The 17542-nt window shown below is 53.0% G+C and overlaps 1 protein-coding gene across 1 annotated transcript in view; it reads right to left on the bottom strand.

The window, feature by feature from the left end:
• The window catches only part of WDR24 (WD repeat domain 24), a 16543-nt gene extending 3893 nt beyond the window's left edge, over positions 1-12650 (bottom strand). The window contains 4 exon segments of the mRNA XM_059716731.1: positions 4458-4573; positions 6264-6939; positions 8391-8568; positions 11624-12650. Of these exon segments, the coding sequence (XP_059572714.1) occupies positions 4458-4573; positions 6264-6939; positions 8391-8568; positions 11624-12104 (1451 nt within the window). The 5' untranslated portion in view covers positions 12105-12650.
• Positions 12651-17542: the final 4892 nt, after the last annotated feature.

Below are 17542 nucleotides of genomic sequence, written 5' to 3'. Positions count from 1 at the left end.
TGAAAACCTTGACATAAAAATACTAGGATGGAACTAAATTCAGTGATTTCAGTTACTTTCCTAAATGCAGGGGGGGGGGGGGGGGGGGGGGGGGGGGGGGGGACACTCACTGGCTGCTAACTGTTAAAACCTCTTCATTTATCATTAAACAAAGCATTCACACTAAGTTTGGCACCTCAGGGAGATATACTACATCAGCACACATTCACTCAAATCATTAATCCCATCAAAATTCATTTAAATTGGTTAACACGCATTTACTAATACCCTTCATTTTTACATTGATGTCAGCAAGTGATGAATGATGCACTACTTTTTAAAATACTTTACAAGTAAAGAAAAAATTATGTCAAGGTCTACTTGGACAGAGAATTAAATTAAGCTAAAACGCACAACAACAGCATCTATTTTTCTGAATTCAACTGAACTTCAAATGTACAGGATTCCTGGGGGGAGGGGGGAGGACTGAATTTAGCAGAATACAACTTCCATCTAGAATGGATTTATTAAAGGAAACATCAGCCGTAGTGCTCTGTGTAACAAGTGGGCATCTCAGAGCCAGTTAAATCGTTGGCCCGCCCACTTGTCTCGGGGCTAACCACCTGCCTTCCTCACCTACCATGCCTTTGATGATATTAATTGAAATATGGTAACAAGGCAGGACGCTGCCCATTACTTGCTCTGAGGACAAGGGCCTATATACACAGCTCTGACCTCCCCTATACTGTGTCCCTTACCTCTCAGATGGCATCCGTGGTGTAACACCTGGCCTATAAGCTTGCGCCTGCACACAGGGACCTGCACTCCAGAGTCTCATGTGGGACTCTTACTCCCCACTGGAGCTCACAATCTCTGTGCTCTCACACTGGGCTCTCATTCAATCAATCAGGGCTCTTAGCCCCTACCTGCTCAGGGCTCTGAGACCCTATCACTTCGGGCACCAGGCCCAGCTAAGTCCCTTCACACTCCCACACTGTGGCCTCAATCCCCTACTCTACACTGAGCCTCACAAATCCTGTTATCCCCTTGCCTGAGGAGCCTCACATCTAGCTCCCTCAGCTTGGGGCTCCACCCCTCTGGAGCCTCACACCTGGCTCCTTAATGCAACTCAGGTCTCACAGTGAGTCTGGGCCTCTGCTTTGACTTTGGGGTGTGCTCCCCTAGCCTTTCCCTGCTATGGGGCCACCCACAAGGCAGCAAGGCCTGAGGCTTTCAGGCACCCCATGCTCACCCTTCACTGGGGAGACACAGATGTGGCATTTCCTGGAGACTGCCCCACTATCAGCAGTCCCACCACACCATCCAGCCCCAGCAGGGCATGACCTAAAACTACATCCTAAGACCAGGAGCCTCCTGCCCTTACCTCCAAAATGATATGAGCAGCAGCTCCAGCCAAGTGGTGTTCTATTCCTGGCTGCCTGCAGCAGACTGATGATTGTACTGCTCTGAGCCCTGCTCTTATAGGGAACAGCTGGGCCCTGTTCCCAATCAGGAAGTTGTGCCTGATTGGAAGTGCAGCCACCTACAAGCTGCTTGCTGTCTGCTCTCACCCCTGTTAGTAACAGAGCACATCCCGTGCTCTGTTACACTCTGGTTACCCGGTTCGTCAAGATTTTACAACTAAGAGCTTATCTTCTCACACCTATTTTTTTACCACAGATTGGAAGAAAAGCAGCTTTTCAAGTCCTAACAAGTTTCTTAACTTTGCTCAAACAAGTCATTGAACTGCCCTAGCTGAATAAACTGAAATGAAGAAAATATTCCCCTTCCCTGAAGAAGGCTACAGCCATCAAAAGCTGACTTAGCACTTTAGCAACTTCTGGTTCTAGGTCCTTGGCCAGAGACTTCCCCACCAATTTCAGTGGTCTGACCTTTTAAAAACTTCTATAGCAAGTGAGCCCTGCTTAATATTTAAAAAATGTTATTTAAAATTCTCTTAATGTTTGTGTGTTAATGGAAATGGTCCATTTCAAAGAGCAAATGTGCTAAGCTTAAATAAAATTTGATTTAAATAAAATATTTTTTCCTAGAGGTGCACTGATATATTGGTGGCATATTGGATTGACACCAATAAAAGGAAAATTAACATTATCAGCGATTGGCTTTTTTTGACCAGTGTAGCAAATGCAGCCCAGCAGCGTGGAGATGAGCAGCTGACTGTTAAGTGTGTGGAGGGGAAGAGGCGCGAGGGAGGGAAGGAGAACGGGGGTAGGGACGGAGGGCAGATTGAGGCCCCCATGGTGAGGGAAAGAGTGGGGCAGGGGCTGGCGCTCCCCACCACTGTGTGCACCCCTAGGGGAGGCACAGGGGGCATGTACCCCCTGGATTTATGCACAGGGCAAGGGCAGACTGCCTGCTGCAAGCTCAGGGCCAGGGGCTGCACCAGCCTCTTCCAGGCAGTGTGGGGCTGGGCCGGGGCTGCACTTGGGGCAGGTGGCAGCAGCAATGCTGGGAGGGGTTTCTACGAGGTAGGCTACAGCCACCCCAAAATTTGCTATAACCAACCCTCCCAGTGCTGCCCCTGTTCGTCCCTGCTCACCCCCCTCCTGGGAAAAGGCCAGCATAGCCCCTGGCCCCAAGCCTGAAGAGGCAGCCCACCCTCACCCTGCACACAGATCCAAGGGGCACATACCCCCATGCCTCTCCCAGAGGTACACACAGTGGCAGGGAGTCCTGCTCCTCTCCAGCCCTCGTTCCCCTCCCCCCCCAGGATGAGCAGCCTACGGTTCCAAACCAGTCCCAGGGCTGCATTCATCGCCCTGACTGGGCAGTGCCTGCCCCTGCCCTATTCCCTCCCTCACCATGGAGGCCTCGATCTGCCCCCTTCCCCGCCCCCCACACACCTAAGCCCCTTCCCCCCCACCCACAGACTTACCAGCCTGATACTGTAGGCTGCATATCATCTATCGGATTGGTATCAGCCAACATGGCTGGATAATAATCAGCCATCGATACTGGCCAAGAAAGTCTTTATTGGTGCACCCCTACTTTTTCTAATGTTAAAGTTGATTTAAAGTACTCCAAGCCAAGCCGAAGCTGGCCTCTTTATTTCTCTCCCTCTCTCCTCACATACACAACTGCTACATTAGCAGTTGATCTGCAATCACAGAAAGGTGGGAGTGGAAGGGACTTCAGGAGATCATCTAACCTACCCCCCTGCTGCAGGTAGGATCATCTGTGTCTAAACCATCCTAGACAAATATTTGTCTAATCGTTCTTAAAAAATTATATATCACAACTCCCAGACACAATGCCCAAAACATCAAAATACCCTTTAACTTGCCACAGGTAAAGCAGGGGGACAAGGACACTGCCAATGTCAACTGATGGAACTCCAGAAGGCCACACACTGCAAGGCCTTTCTACTAGAGGTGCACCGATACATCAGTCTCACATTGGATTGGCACTGATATAAGGAAAATCAACAGCATCAGCAATCGGCTATTTTTGGCTGACGTGGCCAATAATGTGGCTGATAAATGCCCCATGCATGTGCGCAGCCGCAGTGCAGCACGAAGGCAGCCAGGAGTTCAGCCTGGCAGTGTAGAGATCAGCATCCAGCTGGTAAATCTGTTGTGGTGGAAGGGGTTGGGGGAGGGAAGGGGTGTGCAGGGGGGAGATTAAGGCCTCAGTGGTGAGGTAGGGAGTGGGGCTGGGGCAGGCATTGCACAGCTGGGGTGGGGCACAGGACAAGCCTCATGGGGATGGGGGGCAGCCCCCACCACTACATGCACCTTGGGAGGGCATAGGGGGCGCCTTCCCCCAGATCTATGTGCAGGGTGAGGGCAGGCTACCACTGCAGGCTAGAGGCAGCCCCAGACTCTTCCTGGCAGGGGGCTAGGCCAGTCTGCACTCAGGGTGGGGGCTATGGCAATTTTTGAAGTGGCTGCAGCCCCACTCCCAGCACCATGGTTGCCCACCCTAAGTGCAGCCCAGCCCCCTGCACCCAGTCCACAGAGGCAGCCTGCCCTTGCCCCACACACAGATCCACAGGCACATGCCCCCCATGGCATTCTGGGGTGCATGTAGTGGCAGTAGCTGCCACCCTTCCCCACGCCCCCTGGGCAAGCTGTTCGCAGCTCCATCATGCACCCTGCCCTGGCTGGGCAGCACCTGCCCCAGCCCTACTTCCTCCCTCACTGCATGGGCCTCAATCTTCCTCCCGCCATGCCTCTTCCCTCCCCCTACCCCTTCCACCACAACAGACTTACCAGCCAGATGCTGCTCTTTTGGCTGCTGGGCTGCATATCAGAAATTGGATCAGTATCAGCCAATATGGCTCATTAAAAATCAACCATCGGTATCAGCCCAAAAAATCTCTATCAGTGCATCTCTACTTTCTACCTTCAGCCAGCGTCTCCCACCCCTATCCACCACATGATGTGCAGGCCTCCTCACTCATGTGTGGGCCTCATAGCAAGGCCACTGGCTGGGATGGCTGTGGTCAGGCTGCTTACCTGTTCATGAGTGGGAGGCTGGCGCTGCCCTTGCCCATGCTGTGATTCAGGTTAGCAGATGACACAGTGCCAGGGCTGGAGTAAATAATTCGGAGCATCGTCCATGTCTGAGCAACCTGCCCCAGGGATGCAAGAGAAAGTGGAGAGGAAGGGATCAGGCAATGCCTACTGTCTACGAACTAGGACACAAAGGGTGGGTTTCTGGAGCACAACTCTATCCAGGCTTGTGCCAAAAGCATGAAGCAGGACACACTATCCTATGCTGCAGACATGGTGGGCTGGGGGCATGAATATTAGGGCCCCAGTGAGTCCCTCCAGAGATCTGTTGGTCCAGGCTCTCTATCCTGCAGCTGTGGACTTCATCCTGGTCCTGACTGCTGAGGCAGCAGAGGAGGGAAAGCCCCAAACTTCACATCTGGGTCTATCTTGGAACAACACTTTTTCTAGAGCTGGTGGGATTGGGGCCCTGCTTTACTCAACTCCGGTCACAAACAGTGCTAGGTTGGGCTCTGCACATACAGCCTGCACAACAGCCTGCTGGGAGGGAACAGGGGAGATCTTTCACTGCTGGGGGGCTGGTGATCAGTAGAAGGGGGAGAAAGAGATACAGACTGGACACAGGAGTGAAAAGGTGTAATGGGAGAAGAGGAATAGAATAGCTGATTACAGGCCACAGGGGCTGAGGGCACTGTGAAGCCCCTGCCCTGGCACTGGAAGGGGCACTGGAGTGGATTATTCCTGTAAAACATGCCCCTTTGGCGAAGCACAAATCAGTGCTGATGGGCTCCAAGGAGGGGGTTCATCCAGCTCCCCCTGGCTGGGAGGGACTCAAAGGGGAAGGACCTGGGGAACAGATCCTTAAAGAGAAAGAAACAGACTGGGGGATCCACCAAAGAGGAGCCTGGCAGAAACAGCAGGTCAGGGAGAAAGAGACACGTGGAGCCAGAGGAGCAAAAGAAAAAGATAAAAGAAGACAGCAACAGTAGAAACAGCCTCCCACACGGGCTGGCCACGTTTCCGAGCTACCTCCCAGCCCCGGTCTAGTCCACTGGGGGATCCCTGGTTAAGCACTTGGGACTTTGTGGCTCTAAAGTCTCGAGTCCCTGGGATGTGGCGAACTTATACCCCTTCAAGAGACTCCCTGCATTCTGGCATGGGGGCCAATTGTGCACCAGTTGCCGGTCCCAAAGGGAATCTCACTGCAACTCCTGCAGTCTATGTTGCTCATCTAAGACCAGACAAATTATTTCGCTTTTCTCCTGATTCTTCCCAGCTTGGCATCACCTATGAACTTCACCAGGACTCAGGGTACCCTCTCACAGATCACAAAGATGTTTGTGACAGATATGGACTGTCCCAACGTGCAAAGACATCTCTAGACACTCCCCCATTTCTGGTTTACCAACACCCTGTAGCTTGTCACTATCCCCATCAGCCAGCACAGCCCAGATGCGATGACAAGATTCCAGCCCAAGTGGATTCAAATGAATAGTGTTTCCCAGGCACTGCCCATGTCAAGACCTATAATGTTAGTGGCCAAAGACAGCCCAGAGATGGCTGTCACATAGCACACATTCAGATGGCAGACACCCAACAGAAGAGTCTACTGCTCTGTCAGGTGGAGCAGTGTCCATCAGAGGCTGAAAGACAGCCTGGCATGCTTTGTAACCTGAAAAACTGGCATCTCCACAGGTGACGTAGGTGCACATATACATGCTTCTGCCCTATGCCAGCAGGGTCTGCTGGAGACTGGTGGGCAGGGCCTCTCCTTTCTCCCAGGCTATGTAAGGGGGTAGGGCATTTTACCTGGTTGCGGTCAAGCTCCTTTGCTACTGCTGCATTGTGGTCACACAGTTCTGCCAGAGGCCGCCCCGCCAGCACGTACTGCTTGGCTGTTCTCACAAACCAGTCCATGCTGCCGCTCTCCACATCTGTCTCAAAGACACTGAGGGCACTGGAAGAGGAGATGTACTCAAACTGCTCAGTGGGGTCCAGCTTGCGCTTAAAGAAGATGGGGTGCCGTCGGTCACCAATGTAAGGCTTGCGGTTGGAGTCAGAGGAAATAAGGCTCTCTTTGGCTGCAAAGGCCAGGTCTCCAAAGAGGCTGTAGCACAGCCCCTCAGGGTTGGCCCTGTCAATGGGCTGGCTGGCATCCTTGAAGATGTGCTGGTAGAGGGTACTGTCCTTGGAGCCAGAGAGGAGAAAATAGGGGTCATGGAGGTGGCGCCATACAATGCCTGTGGTAACATCCTTGTGCTCTTCAAACATGGCAGAGGGGATGAAGGGGCGCCGCACATCCCACACGTATATGTTGTGGTCCACCATCATGGAACATGTGGCAATGTGGTGTTTGCACTCAGGCCGCCACTTCACTCTTGCCACAGAAGCTATGGTCTGTACACAGTAGATCTCTTTGGCCCGGTTGGTATTCATGTCCCAGACCTTCACCATCTTATCTCGTCCTCCTGTTGCCAGCCAGCCCCTGGGAAAAGGTGGGAAATGGGGAGGATGAGAGAGGAGTAGACACGTTAGTGGACAACTGGCACCTGAGGCTGGTCATCTTGGATTGTTGTTTTTTTCCACACATCTCTTAATTCACCAGTGTGCTGCCTGCCCAGGTTGCTGTACCATGGAGCTCACCAAGACTGTAAGTCCCAGGGGGCAGAGGTCTTTCCCATCCAAAGGGAGGTTGCAGGCTGGGACATGCAGGAGTTTGCAGGAGTGGGTGGGACATGCAAGAGGAGTTTGCAGGAGTATGGTCACACTCACCTATTGAACTAGAGGGAGGATGCAGCATCTTCCATTTTAACTCAGTGGCTCTCCAGCCACTGTTTAAGAAAAAAAAAATCTTGCTCCCCAGCTTTGCTGTGTCCTATGTATTTCATTCATGTTACAGCTTTCCTTCAGCCCAAATCAAGGCAGAGACAAAGGCTGATGTCAGGTAATTTGCCTTTCTTCAGCTTGCAAGGAATCACAGGCTGAAGTGAGCAAGGGGCCACCTGGTGCTGGGTAGCAGATGCACAGGAGCTGCATGCAATATTTCTCATTTACTGGCAAACATGGCTTTTTCTGTGAAGAACCTCAGTTTAAACCTACAAGCAGGAGGGCAATTTGGCTAAACTCAAGACCTGCATTTTAAAATAAGTTCTGTTTCAACTCTTTGAACTGATCCAGTCAGTACCTGGATATGCCTTGTATTGACAGACCCCAGGAGCTCAAGGCTGGTTAACAAATGACTAAGGCCCCTGGCAAACATGCAAGCAAAGGCTTGATGGGATCTGATGCACAATCTCCACAACTGTGCTTCCTGCCATGCCAGATGTGCATGGCAGAAAATGCGATTGTTGGATCAAACATCAGATCCCATCATGCCTTATTGGATCATGATCCAGGGCTCCCCGTACATCAGCAAGTAGCAACCTACCCCAGCCAGGAGCCCCACAAGTTGATCCAGACTCCCAGCCATATGCCCCCGCAGCTGTCAGCTGACTTGGGCTGCCAGCTGCAGGGTGCACCCTTGTGGCTGGGAGCCCCAGACTGGCCACACATTCAATTAATGGTGTGATAGGAACCAGTCACAAAGTTATTACATATTTTTTGTGCAATAACTTTGCAGCTTATTCCTTGCTTTACCTTGCCACTAAGTGATTGAAGATGCAATTAACTAGTTAATCATGTCTCAAGTGTAACGTGTGCCAGGGGCCTAAGAGATCAGCAGGTTAGCACACAGACCTCTGCTGGGTGTGTATTTATAAACTCTGCTGCTTTGGGAGTATTCAGCAGAAGACCCCTCATTAATCAAATTTCCAGAGTCCCCTAGAGTGTCAGCAACAAGGCACTATGCCAAGGGCCCATGCCAGTTCTTGCCAAAATAAAAGTACGAGTGCCTACCTCTGCCCAAGTCAGATCTGGTGCCACCAGCCTAGCGCCTACCTGTCCTCAGGATGCCAGTCACAGCAGAAGACTGGCCCATTGTGAGCAGTGAACATCCTCTCATAGCGGTCTGGCCGCCGGATGTCCCACAGCTGCACATTCCCATTCTCAAAGGTGGCTGCGAAGGTGAAGTAATCCCGGATGCTGAATTGCACATCACGCACGCTTTCTGACTGGCCTGTAGGGGAAAAGAAACAGACCAAAGCTGACAAGGCCCCATGAAAGCTATTCTCCCAGCAGTACTGAAGCTCATGTTTGTTAGCACATTTCCACACGGCTGCTAACAATGGGCCAACATGAGCCACTGAACAGCAAAGTATCCTGGATGGACAACTGACCAATCCTAGAGCTTCCAGGAAAGCCTGTGCCCACCTGTGATCCAGTAGTTCACTTCCCAGATCCCTATCCATGCCATAGAGAGGTCTCATTCCAGCATTTTCCTTAGCCCCACTTGGGGTTCATGTGTCCTAGGCCCCCTCTACACATGCAGATAAAAGTGTAATTGGGTCTAATGCATAATCCAAACAAACAATCACGCCTCCTGTGATGCCACACACACGCAAGGCAGGAGGCGCAACTGTGTGGTTGCACATTAGATCCCAGCACATCTTATTGCCGGTGTAGGGGGAGCCCAATCCTAAACTCAGGCAGCCAAGACACAGAGCCCCATCAGGTGCAGGGTCTCTGGGTTTCAGCTGCATGTGAGGTACAGCTGGGATCCAGAGCTCCATCAGGTGCTGGGGAGATCCTGCTACAAGCTCAGTAACAATCAGCTATAAAGTTAGTACACATTTTCAAGATCTAACTTTATAGTAGGTTGGAGCTTTTTATCATGTGATAGCTGCTTTGTACATGTAGCTGGTCTCAAGGTTTCACAATTAACCAGTTACTTGCATGATACCTCTAAGATGCAGAGGGGACCTTATTATGCAATTAATTATTTAACTGTGCAATTAACTGAGACCAGCTACACATGTAAAGTAGCTATCACACAATAAAATGCTCCAACCCATTATAAAGTTAGACCTCAAACTGTGTACTAACTTTATAGCTGATGGTTCTCCACCTTTAATTTGCATATGTAGCAAGGAATACATTGCATGAGACCAAACTGCCAGTCCTCCAGCATCCCAGAGGACATCGCTCCATCTCCAGTATAAACTTCTCTGAAAAAGAACAAGAAGGAAACCCCTGTCCCATCATAGTTATGAGCCCTAAATTCATTCTCCATATCCAACAGCACCGAGCAGGAAAAATATTTATGTGAGCACAAAGTATCTGCAGAGACACCCCTGCCATGCTGGAGCACCCCAGGCAGCAGTAAGCACAAGTGCAGGGAGCCAGGGACACCCTGCCCAGCCACAACACAGCCCGGGTAGCAGCAAGCACAAGGGAGGTGAAGGAAATGGGGAGGGATCCCCCGCAAACACAGCAGCAGCGCCAGCTTTTATTCCTTTTTCCCCTCCTCCTGACAGCCTGCCCCACGCACGTGTAGCCAAGCACATGACACGATGAGGAAAGCACTGCCACGATTGAAATAACATCTAGAGCGGCGGTTCCCAAACTGTGGGTCACAACCCCAAATGAGTTTGCAACATCAGTGGATGGGGTCATGATAAATGTGCCCCCTGAGCTTTCTGCATCCATAGCAGGCTGCAGCTGGACTGGACCAGCTCCTCTGTGGTCCAGCAGGTGGGACCGCCGCACCACCACAGCCACCAAGGTGAGGCATGCGTGGTGTGGCACAATTGTGCTCACAGTGTTGCTGGGTGAGCAGAGGGCACCTCAGCTTCGCACTCATGGCAGCAGGGCCCAGCGTGGTGCTCCTTCCCTCCTGTGCCAGGTTGTGCCCACTGGGCTGTGGGTGGGGAAAGAGGGGCACCTGGGTTTGTGGGGGACTGTGGATTGGGAGTGAGGGGCCATACTGAGGAAGTGGGAAGCACTGATCTAGAGCCACCCCTAGTCTCCTTCTATCCCAGGGGTGGGCAATTATTTGGGCCCATGGGCCACACAGAGAGTTATGTTGTGCTGTCATGGCCTGGGTCAGCACCCCCCATGCAACAACTCACCCAAACTCCCTATGTGGGATGGGTCTGTGGGCAGGCTGGGAGCAGTGTTCAAGAGTGGCAGGGGAGGGCGAGACTAGAATCACAGGCTGGGGTCATAGGGTGGTGACAATGTGGGGCCAGGAGTAGAGCTTTAATCTGCTTCCCACATGTCCCTGAACAGGCACGGGTTCCACGGCCAGGGGCACGCAGTGAACAGACTGCAGCTCTGCCCCAGCCTGGCCCCAAGCTGCTTCTAGCCCAAGATCCTGGGGTCTCCATGTGGGAGTGGCACAGGGAAGGCCCTCCGCTTATGTCCACCTGGGTGAGTGCCCTACCCTCACAGCTCCCTGTGGGTCTCTAAGATGCCTGGCCAGCAGGGCTGGGTCTGGTGGCAGTGGCAGCTGGAAAGAGAGCTGCTGCCACTGGGGCTGCTGGGAAATGGAGTCCAGCAGCCATGCTGCCCCAGCCCCACAGTGCACCCAGGCACATGCCATGGCCTGGACTGCCCCTATCATTGGGCCAGGCAGGTCTGATGGACCCGCCACAGGCTGGGCAAAAATTGCTCCATATTTTGCCCACCCCTGTTCTAACCCCTGTGCATATCCCTTATCCATGACACAAATCAGTAACTGTTCCACCAAAGCCACAGCCCCTGGCATCATGAGGAAGCAAAGGCCACTGGAGACAGGCAATCAAGCAGCCATGCAGGTTGAGTCAGGGACAAACAGAAACTGATACCAATGCAACCTCCTCTACCCCCACCTATAACAGCTCCCCACACTGATCTAGCTAACGCAGCCCTAGCTCCAGACCAAACACAACCTTCAAGCCAGACCATAAAGCACCTTAGCAAGTTCAGGGACTATAAAACACTGAGCAAGACCAACGGCTCACAGCCCTGGCTGCTGCAGGCTACAGGTCCCATCAGCCACATCCCCATCCCCAGACCTCTCTCCTGGGCCATCACAGCACCAGAAAGTGCTAAAACGTTACCCAACAAGCACAAAGAGAGGTCAGAGGGGCTAAGTCCTGGAGCAGAGGAACGATGAGCTATTTTCCCAGTGCCTAAAGCAGGAGTCGACACTCAATATCGTGGCAGAGTGCCCAGCCCCAGCCTACAGCTCCTGCGGCAAGCACCCCACAGCTGAGCATGCAGGTTGACAGGGCCCGAGACCTCGTCCTTACCAGAGAAGGTGCTGACCGAGTCCTTCTTGCGCAGGTCGAAGCACTTCATGTAGCCGTCCTGGGAGCCGCTCAACAGCATGTACACCTCGGTGGGGTGGAAGCAGACCTTGTTAACCGTCCGCTTGTGCTCGGTGAACAGCTGGTCCTGCTTGTTGCGGGAGGGCTTGCCCAGGTTCCAGGTGACCACCACGCCGTTGGTGGCGGCCGTGGCCAGCAGGTTCTCGTCCATCTGGTGCCAGACCACATCAGCGCAGCTGAAGTTGAGGGATGGCTTGCGGCCCACGCGCAGGTTGAGCTTCTCCACAAACTGCTCCTCCTCGATGGCGTAGATCTTGAAGATGTTGCGGCCGGCCACCACCACCTGGGCGGCGTCGCGGCACACGCTGATGGCGTTGGCGGGCGCGTCCAGGTGGCAGAACATGGTGCGGCCCGTGATGGCGTTGCCGCCCAGGGCCGTGGTGACCCTGGCCATCTTCTCCATGGCTGGCGCCCTCCCGCGGCCCTCGCCCGCCGCCCCTGCTCATCCGCGGCTCCGCCTCCTCGGGCCGGGCCCGCAGCCGCGCTCCTGTTCCCCGGGCCCGGGCGGCCCCCGGCGCCGCTTCCTCACCCGCCTCCTTCAGCGCCACGCTCCCGCCCAGGCCCGGCCGCCGCCCCGGAGGCTCCCGGGTCCGCCCGCCCAGAGCCCGTCAGCGGGGAGGCCGCGCCGATCCCCGCCCCAGGCCGAGCCGGACCTCCCGCGAGGCGCAGCTGCAGCCCGGGCCGGCGGCTCCTGCCCGCGGAAGCGCCTCCCGCCGCGCCGCCCCTTCCCCTGCGCCGGCCCGGGGAGCGCACGGGCGGGGCCTGTGGAGGCGCTTGCCAGACGGGTGCCGGGGCTGCAGGTGTGGCCCGAGCCGGCCCTGGGCTGCGCTCGTCTCCACCACCCCCGTGCAGCCGGGAGCGTCAGGGCCGCCTGCCTGCTGCCCCGCGCCGCCACCCCGTGGCCCGCGCAGGGGAAGGCCTAGCCTGGGCCAAGGCCACCAAAGCTGCTGTCAACCCCCCCAGGCAAGGCGGGCGCTGAAGGCGCAGCCACGGGTTTCTTGGGACAAATGAAACCGCTATCGGGGAGCAACGGGCCGCAGGGAGCACGTGGGAGCCACGGGGCGCAGCGCAGCTCAGGGCAGGGCCCGCCCCGCCGCCCCCGGAAGGCCAGAGGAGCAGAGGGAGCTCGGCCGGCAACACTCCTGTACCCAGAGCCGGGAGGGAGCGGGCGGCGACGCAGGAAGGAAGCAGGCCCCTGCATTTTTTAAAATGTTTAATATATATTTTTATAAACAGGTCACGTGATAAAATAGCACAAGAAACACTTACCAAATATAAGGTTATATCTTCAGAATATACAGGAGAATGAGGTCGTATGTACAGTAAGAAAATGGTTTTCAGATTTATTTTTTCTCTCTCCCACTTTATTTTCCTTCTGTAGTAACTCAAAATATCACAGCTTCAGCAGTTTTCATAATACTTTGGACCAGCGGACGCCTAATCAGGGTGCTAAGGAGGTTGAATCAGAACCGAGTCAGTGACAGAACCGTGCCCGTCCTCTGGGTCGGCCAGTTCAGGGCCGGACCTTGAGCGGGTGGAATCCGTTGCCACTTGACACCGCCGGGCCCATCAAGTCTTCCTCTTCCTATTATAGTTTCCTTTTTAGCTCTTCCTTTTCCAGTGGGAACCCCGAGGTTTTTCTGTGGCATTTCCCTCATTGCCTCTGCTGTATTCCAGGAGGACAAGGCTGCCTTGGTTCTTCTTCAGTACTGTGCTGCATGCTATTCTCTGACTTCACAGGACACCCGCATGGTTGCCCACCAAAGCATCACAACTGCTTTCCCTGAGCGCTCAATGTCTCCTTAGAAATTGCGACATTAAAAAAAATATACACATTTTAAAGAGACTCTGTCAATCCAATAATCTTTGGACATAGCCCCACCTCCTCTGGTGATATAAATCTGGAGGTCAGTGAAGCTATGCCAGTTAGGGATCTGGCTTCAAAACGTGTACACCATGAAACACATAGCGTGTCACTGGATTATCATCAGTGCTCTAAATGATTAAAGGAAATTCACTCGCCACTGCTGAATGCTTCCTTGTTTCTTTGCTTCTCCTGCTCAGATCTTGTGATTTGACTGGCCACTTTCACTTGCCCTTTCTAGTCTTTCACTCTGGTTCCTGTGCACTAGCCCAGAGCTCTTGCGTTTGGGTTTCCAGTTCTGCAGTAGAAATGAGCTGCTGGGCCTGCCTGACTTCCAGTCCGTCCCTGCAGTTGGGTTCTTGTACGCCAGTGAGTGCCTGGATTCTGCTATGCTAGTGACACCGTTGCTATTCTCTCCAAACCAGACTGGCAGGAGTAAGGAAGGGCCACAATCATGTCCCCTGCACTGTGCTGCAGAAGTACCATGTGTGGTACTTCTGCACCTATCTAAAGCATGCCAAGACAGCCATGCTCCTGAGAGCTTTGGTAGGCCTCGTGTGATAGACCCAGTGCTGGTTCCTACTTGGCTACCAGTGGGGTTGGCCAACAGCCCATGTCATTTTATTATCTTCACCCTCTTTTTTAAGTAAAACATTAGTTCCTCAATGCAGCATCCTTTGAAGAGACAGTCCATCAGTTTGCTCAGCTTAGCAGTATCCCCATGTCTTGGCTGTAACATGACTGCAAAGAAAGGCTTTTCCCCTCTGGCACCTTGACTGTGCTCATGAGAATCTCCCCCTCTCCCTGCTGAATAACAGCCTCCTATGTTATGGTCTGGGGACCCAACAACTTGTCAAGTTCCCTTGATTGCAAAAGCAGGAACCACACTGGTTTCTAACCTATGCTGAGCCCCTATATGGATGAAGTCACTTTATTTTTCATGTCAGCTTCAGAGACCTAGACTGGCCTGTGAGGGCAGAAAAATGTCCCCACCTTCTGGGAGTGAGAGCTGAAAGAACAGAAATGCTGAGGTCAGGTAAAGAAGTCTAGTCATCAGACAGAGGGGCTTGAAAATGTAAGAGATAGAAAAGCCTTGTCCCAGCCCCTCCACAAACAGGGTGGCATCCACACTGCAGACACATGGAGCGCCTGGTCTGACCCAGCTCCAGGAGGCAAGGCAGGTTCTGTCACAGCTGGGTCCAGGAGCCAACCTCACAAGCTCCCTTCTCCCTTAGAAGAAAAAATGCACCATTTCTTTCTGAAGGCACTGGCTGCTCAGTGGCTTCTCCTGCACCCCCACACTCCCCTTGCAGTCTCCTTCCTGGTGGAAGGACAGCAGTGGACAGATGGAAAACTCTGGACAACCTGGTAAATCCTATTCATGGGCAGGACTAGCCTTGGGGTATAAGGAGCAGGACGCTCCCTTTTTCATAGCATTTCAGTGCAAACCTCTGCACCTCTGTGGGCTCCCCAGCCACCACAGCAGTGTTGTGGCTGAAGAGGTTGGCCCAGCACATCTCCGATGGGAGATCTGTCAGGGGATCCATGAAAAACACACACATCCTCCTACCAGCTTATAACATGCCTGGTATTGCCTGTGTAGATGGGCCAAAAAGATGTTCTCACCAGGTTGCAGCATCAGAGGCCCAAATCAGACTCATCATAACATAAGGGATGAGTCTGCCACCTAATGAGGTTCTACGAGTGCATCAGATATTAGCACATGGACCCTGCACTGCCCAGTTTCTAAAGTAAATTGCCAAGAGGGCAGGGCCTTCTTGAGGATTCTCTTAGCACTCACCATGGCTAGGAGCTCATGATATCCCTAAAAGGACAGAGCTCAACCTGGAGCAGAGAAGAAGCACTTGGGCTCTTGCACAAATGGAGGATGAGATCATCTCAGCAGGGAAGCAGAAGCAGGTGGGTACCCAAAAAGAAGGAGATTTTCATGCAGGTAGCTGTGATGTGACCTTGACTGCTACTGAAGTCAACAGCTGAGAACCAGGTGTCCCTGCTAATAAGTCTCAGATGTAAATCCAGCCCTCCCCAAGACACATCACAACAAGGCCACCTTGCCAAACTGAGATTAGGTGAAAGGAGAGCTAACATTAAGCTACTTTGGATAGCGGTGGGGTAGTGCAATGGCTAATACCCTTAATCACCCTAAAGCCAAGAGGAAGGCAGCCTGTCAAACTGGCATCCTGCTGGGGTGGGAAGGCATCTTCCCTCCCCCAGCTGTATGGGCAGCAGTATGCACTTGGACAGTGCATTCGTGGAGATGCCTCCTTTGCAGTCAGGCACTAATCACTGTCAGAGGCAGAATGTTGCACTGGATGGTGCAATGGCCTGGCTGAGCCCTGCCCATCCTAGGCAAGTGACTGTGCTGCAGCTTTCCTGTTTGTCTGGTTAGACTGCAAGCTCTCTGGGGGAGGGAATGTTCTTACTCTGTGCATATACAGCACCTAGCACCATGGGGCACCTGGGTCCTGTAGGCACCCCAACAGTACCTAACAGTGATAAGCTGCGTGGCAGGGGCATTTGGCTTCCTTGTGCTGCACTGCCATGTGTCCAGTGCCTAAAACCCTTGGAAATAAAACTATTCGCAATGCAGACAACAAGAGCTGCAGGGGCTCACCTCCTCTCTGGACTAGCTCCATAAACACACCTAATTCTTCCTGTTCCTTTTCTGGCTCTTGCCTCTGCTTAAGCTAACGGATCTCAGGTCATAGCAACTTAGATGTGCAAAATGTACAAGCTGGGGCTGTAATGAAGTGCCTGACCAGACCAAGGAGAGAAAAACCAGGAGGGTGGATTATATATGATGGCCCACACCGTAAATGTGTCAGAGCAGGAGAGGCTAAAATTGTATCACAACTGCAGGGACACTCAGGAGTGGGAATTCTCCCAAGGGGCAAGGGTGTTTTTTCATCTCCCCAGCACCCTTAGACACCATTACAGGATTGGGGGGCTGACCTCTGGGGTCCTGGCTTGACCAGTGACAGAGGCCAGGCGCAGCTGCATTTACCTCCCAGCATGACTGCAGCCCCCAGCATATGAGCAGCTGAACCACTGCAGGCTCTGCTGGCAAGAACAGCAGCCTGGGAGAGCATGGACGTAGAGATCTGGGAGGTGGATGATTCAGCTGGCTCAGGACATAAGGATGTAAGTCTGCACATGGGTGCAGAAGGAGCTCTAGGAATCTTGGCACTGAAGCAAAACAATGCCCTACCACCCTCGGTGATGACTGACTGCTCCCTTCTTCCCACCAGCCAGTCCAGCTGTGCAGCCTGCCTCTACCATTTCCTTCTGCTGGGCAGTACAGGGCACTGCTGGCTTCAGGTCTACTATGGAGGAAGAACCAGTTCTTCCAGATTTCCTCTAAGAAATGGAAGGTGCAGGAACATGTAGGAACTCCTCTACTGGAAAAGGGCAGTTTGGGAGTACAGCCTGTCAGGGAGGGATCACTGAGATTCCAGCACCAGCCTAGCAGATGTAGTCCCATGGGGGTTGCCTGCTTAGCCTCTACCTACAGCCAGCTGAGTTACACACCAGTAGGTGGGCTGGCATATGTCCATCCCTATGGATTTCCCATGGATGTCCAGGGTTTTCCAACATCCCCACTGGAAAGACTGAACTTGTCATGAGGAAAAAGCTCTGGCTGCCTGACCAGTGTTTTTTGGCGAGTTCAGTAAGGATCTTGAAGGAGACTATAGTGCAATTAGTAACCAAAGGTACAGGTTAACCAAAGTAACAACTCTCCCATCAGAGATTCCCGCCCCCCCACCTCCACCTTAGAATCCTGCATTAGCAGGGCTGTGCGGAGGAGAGGCCATCAGAGCAGGAAGCTGCAACATGTCCTCCTAGAAGTCAATCACTTAAAGCTTACACATCTTTATGGCAACAAAAGTTGGTAATAAAAAAAACCATGGTTGTTAAATCAGTTAATCCCTGTTCATTAAAAATTAGGAAACATGTAT

The sequence above is a fragment of the Alligator mississippiensis genome, chromosome 13 (genome assembly GCF_030867095.1).
Source record: "Alligator mississippiensis isolate rAllMis1 chromosome 13, rAllMis1, whole genome shotgun sequence".
Taxonomy (NCBI): domain Eukaryota; kingdom Metazoa; phylum Chordata; order Crocodylia; family Alligatoridae; genus Alligator; species Alligator mississippiensis.
Note: the sequence above shows the minus strand (reverse complement) of the source record. Positions and strands in the feature narration are given on the sequence as shown.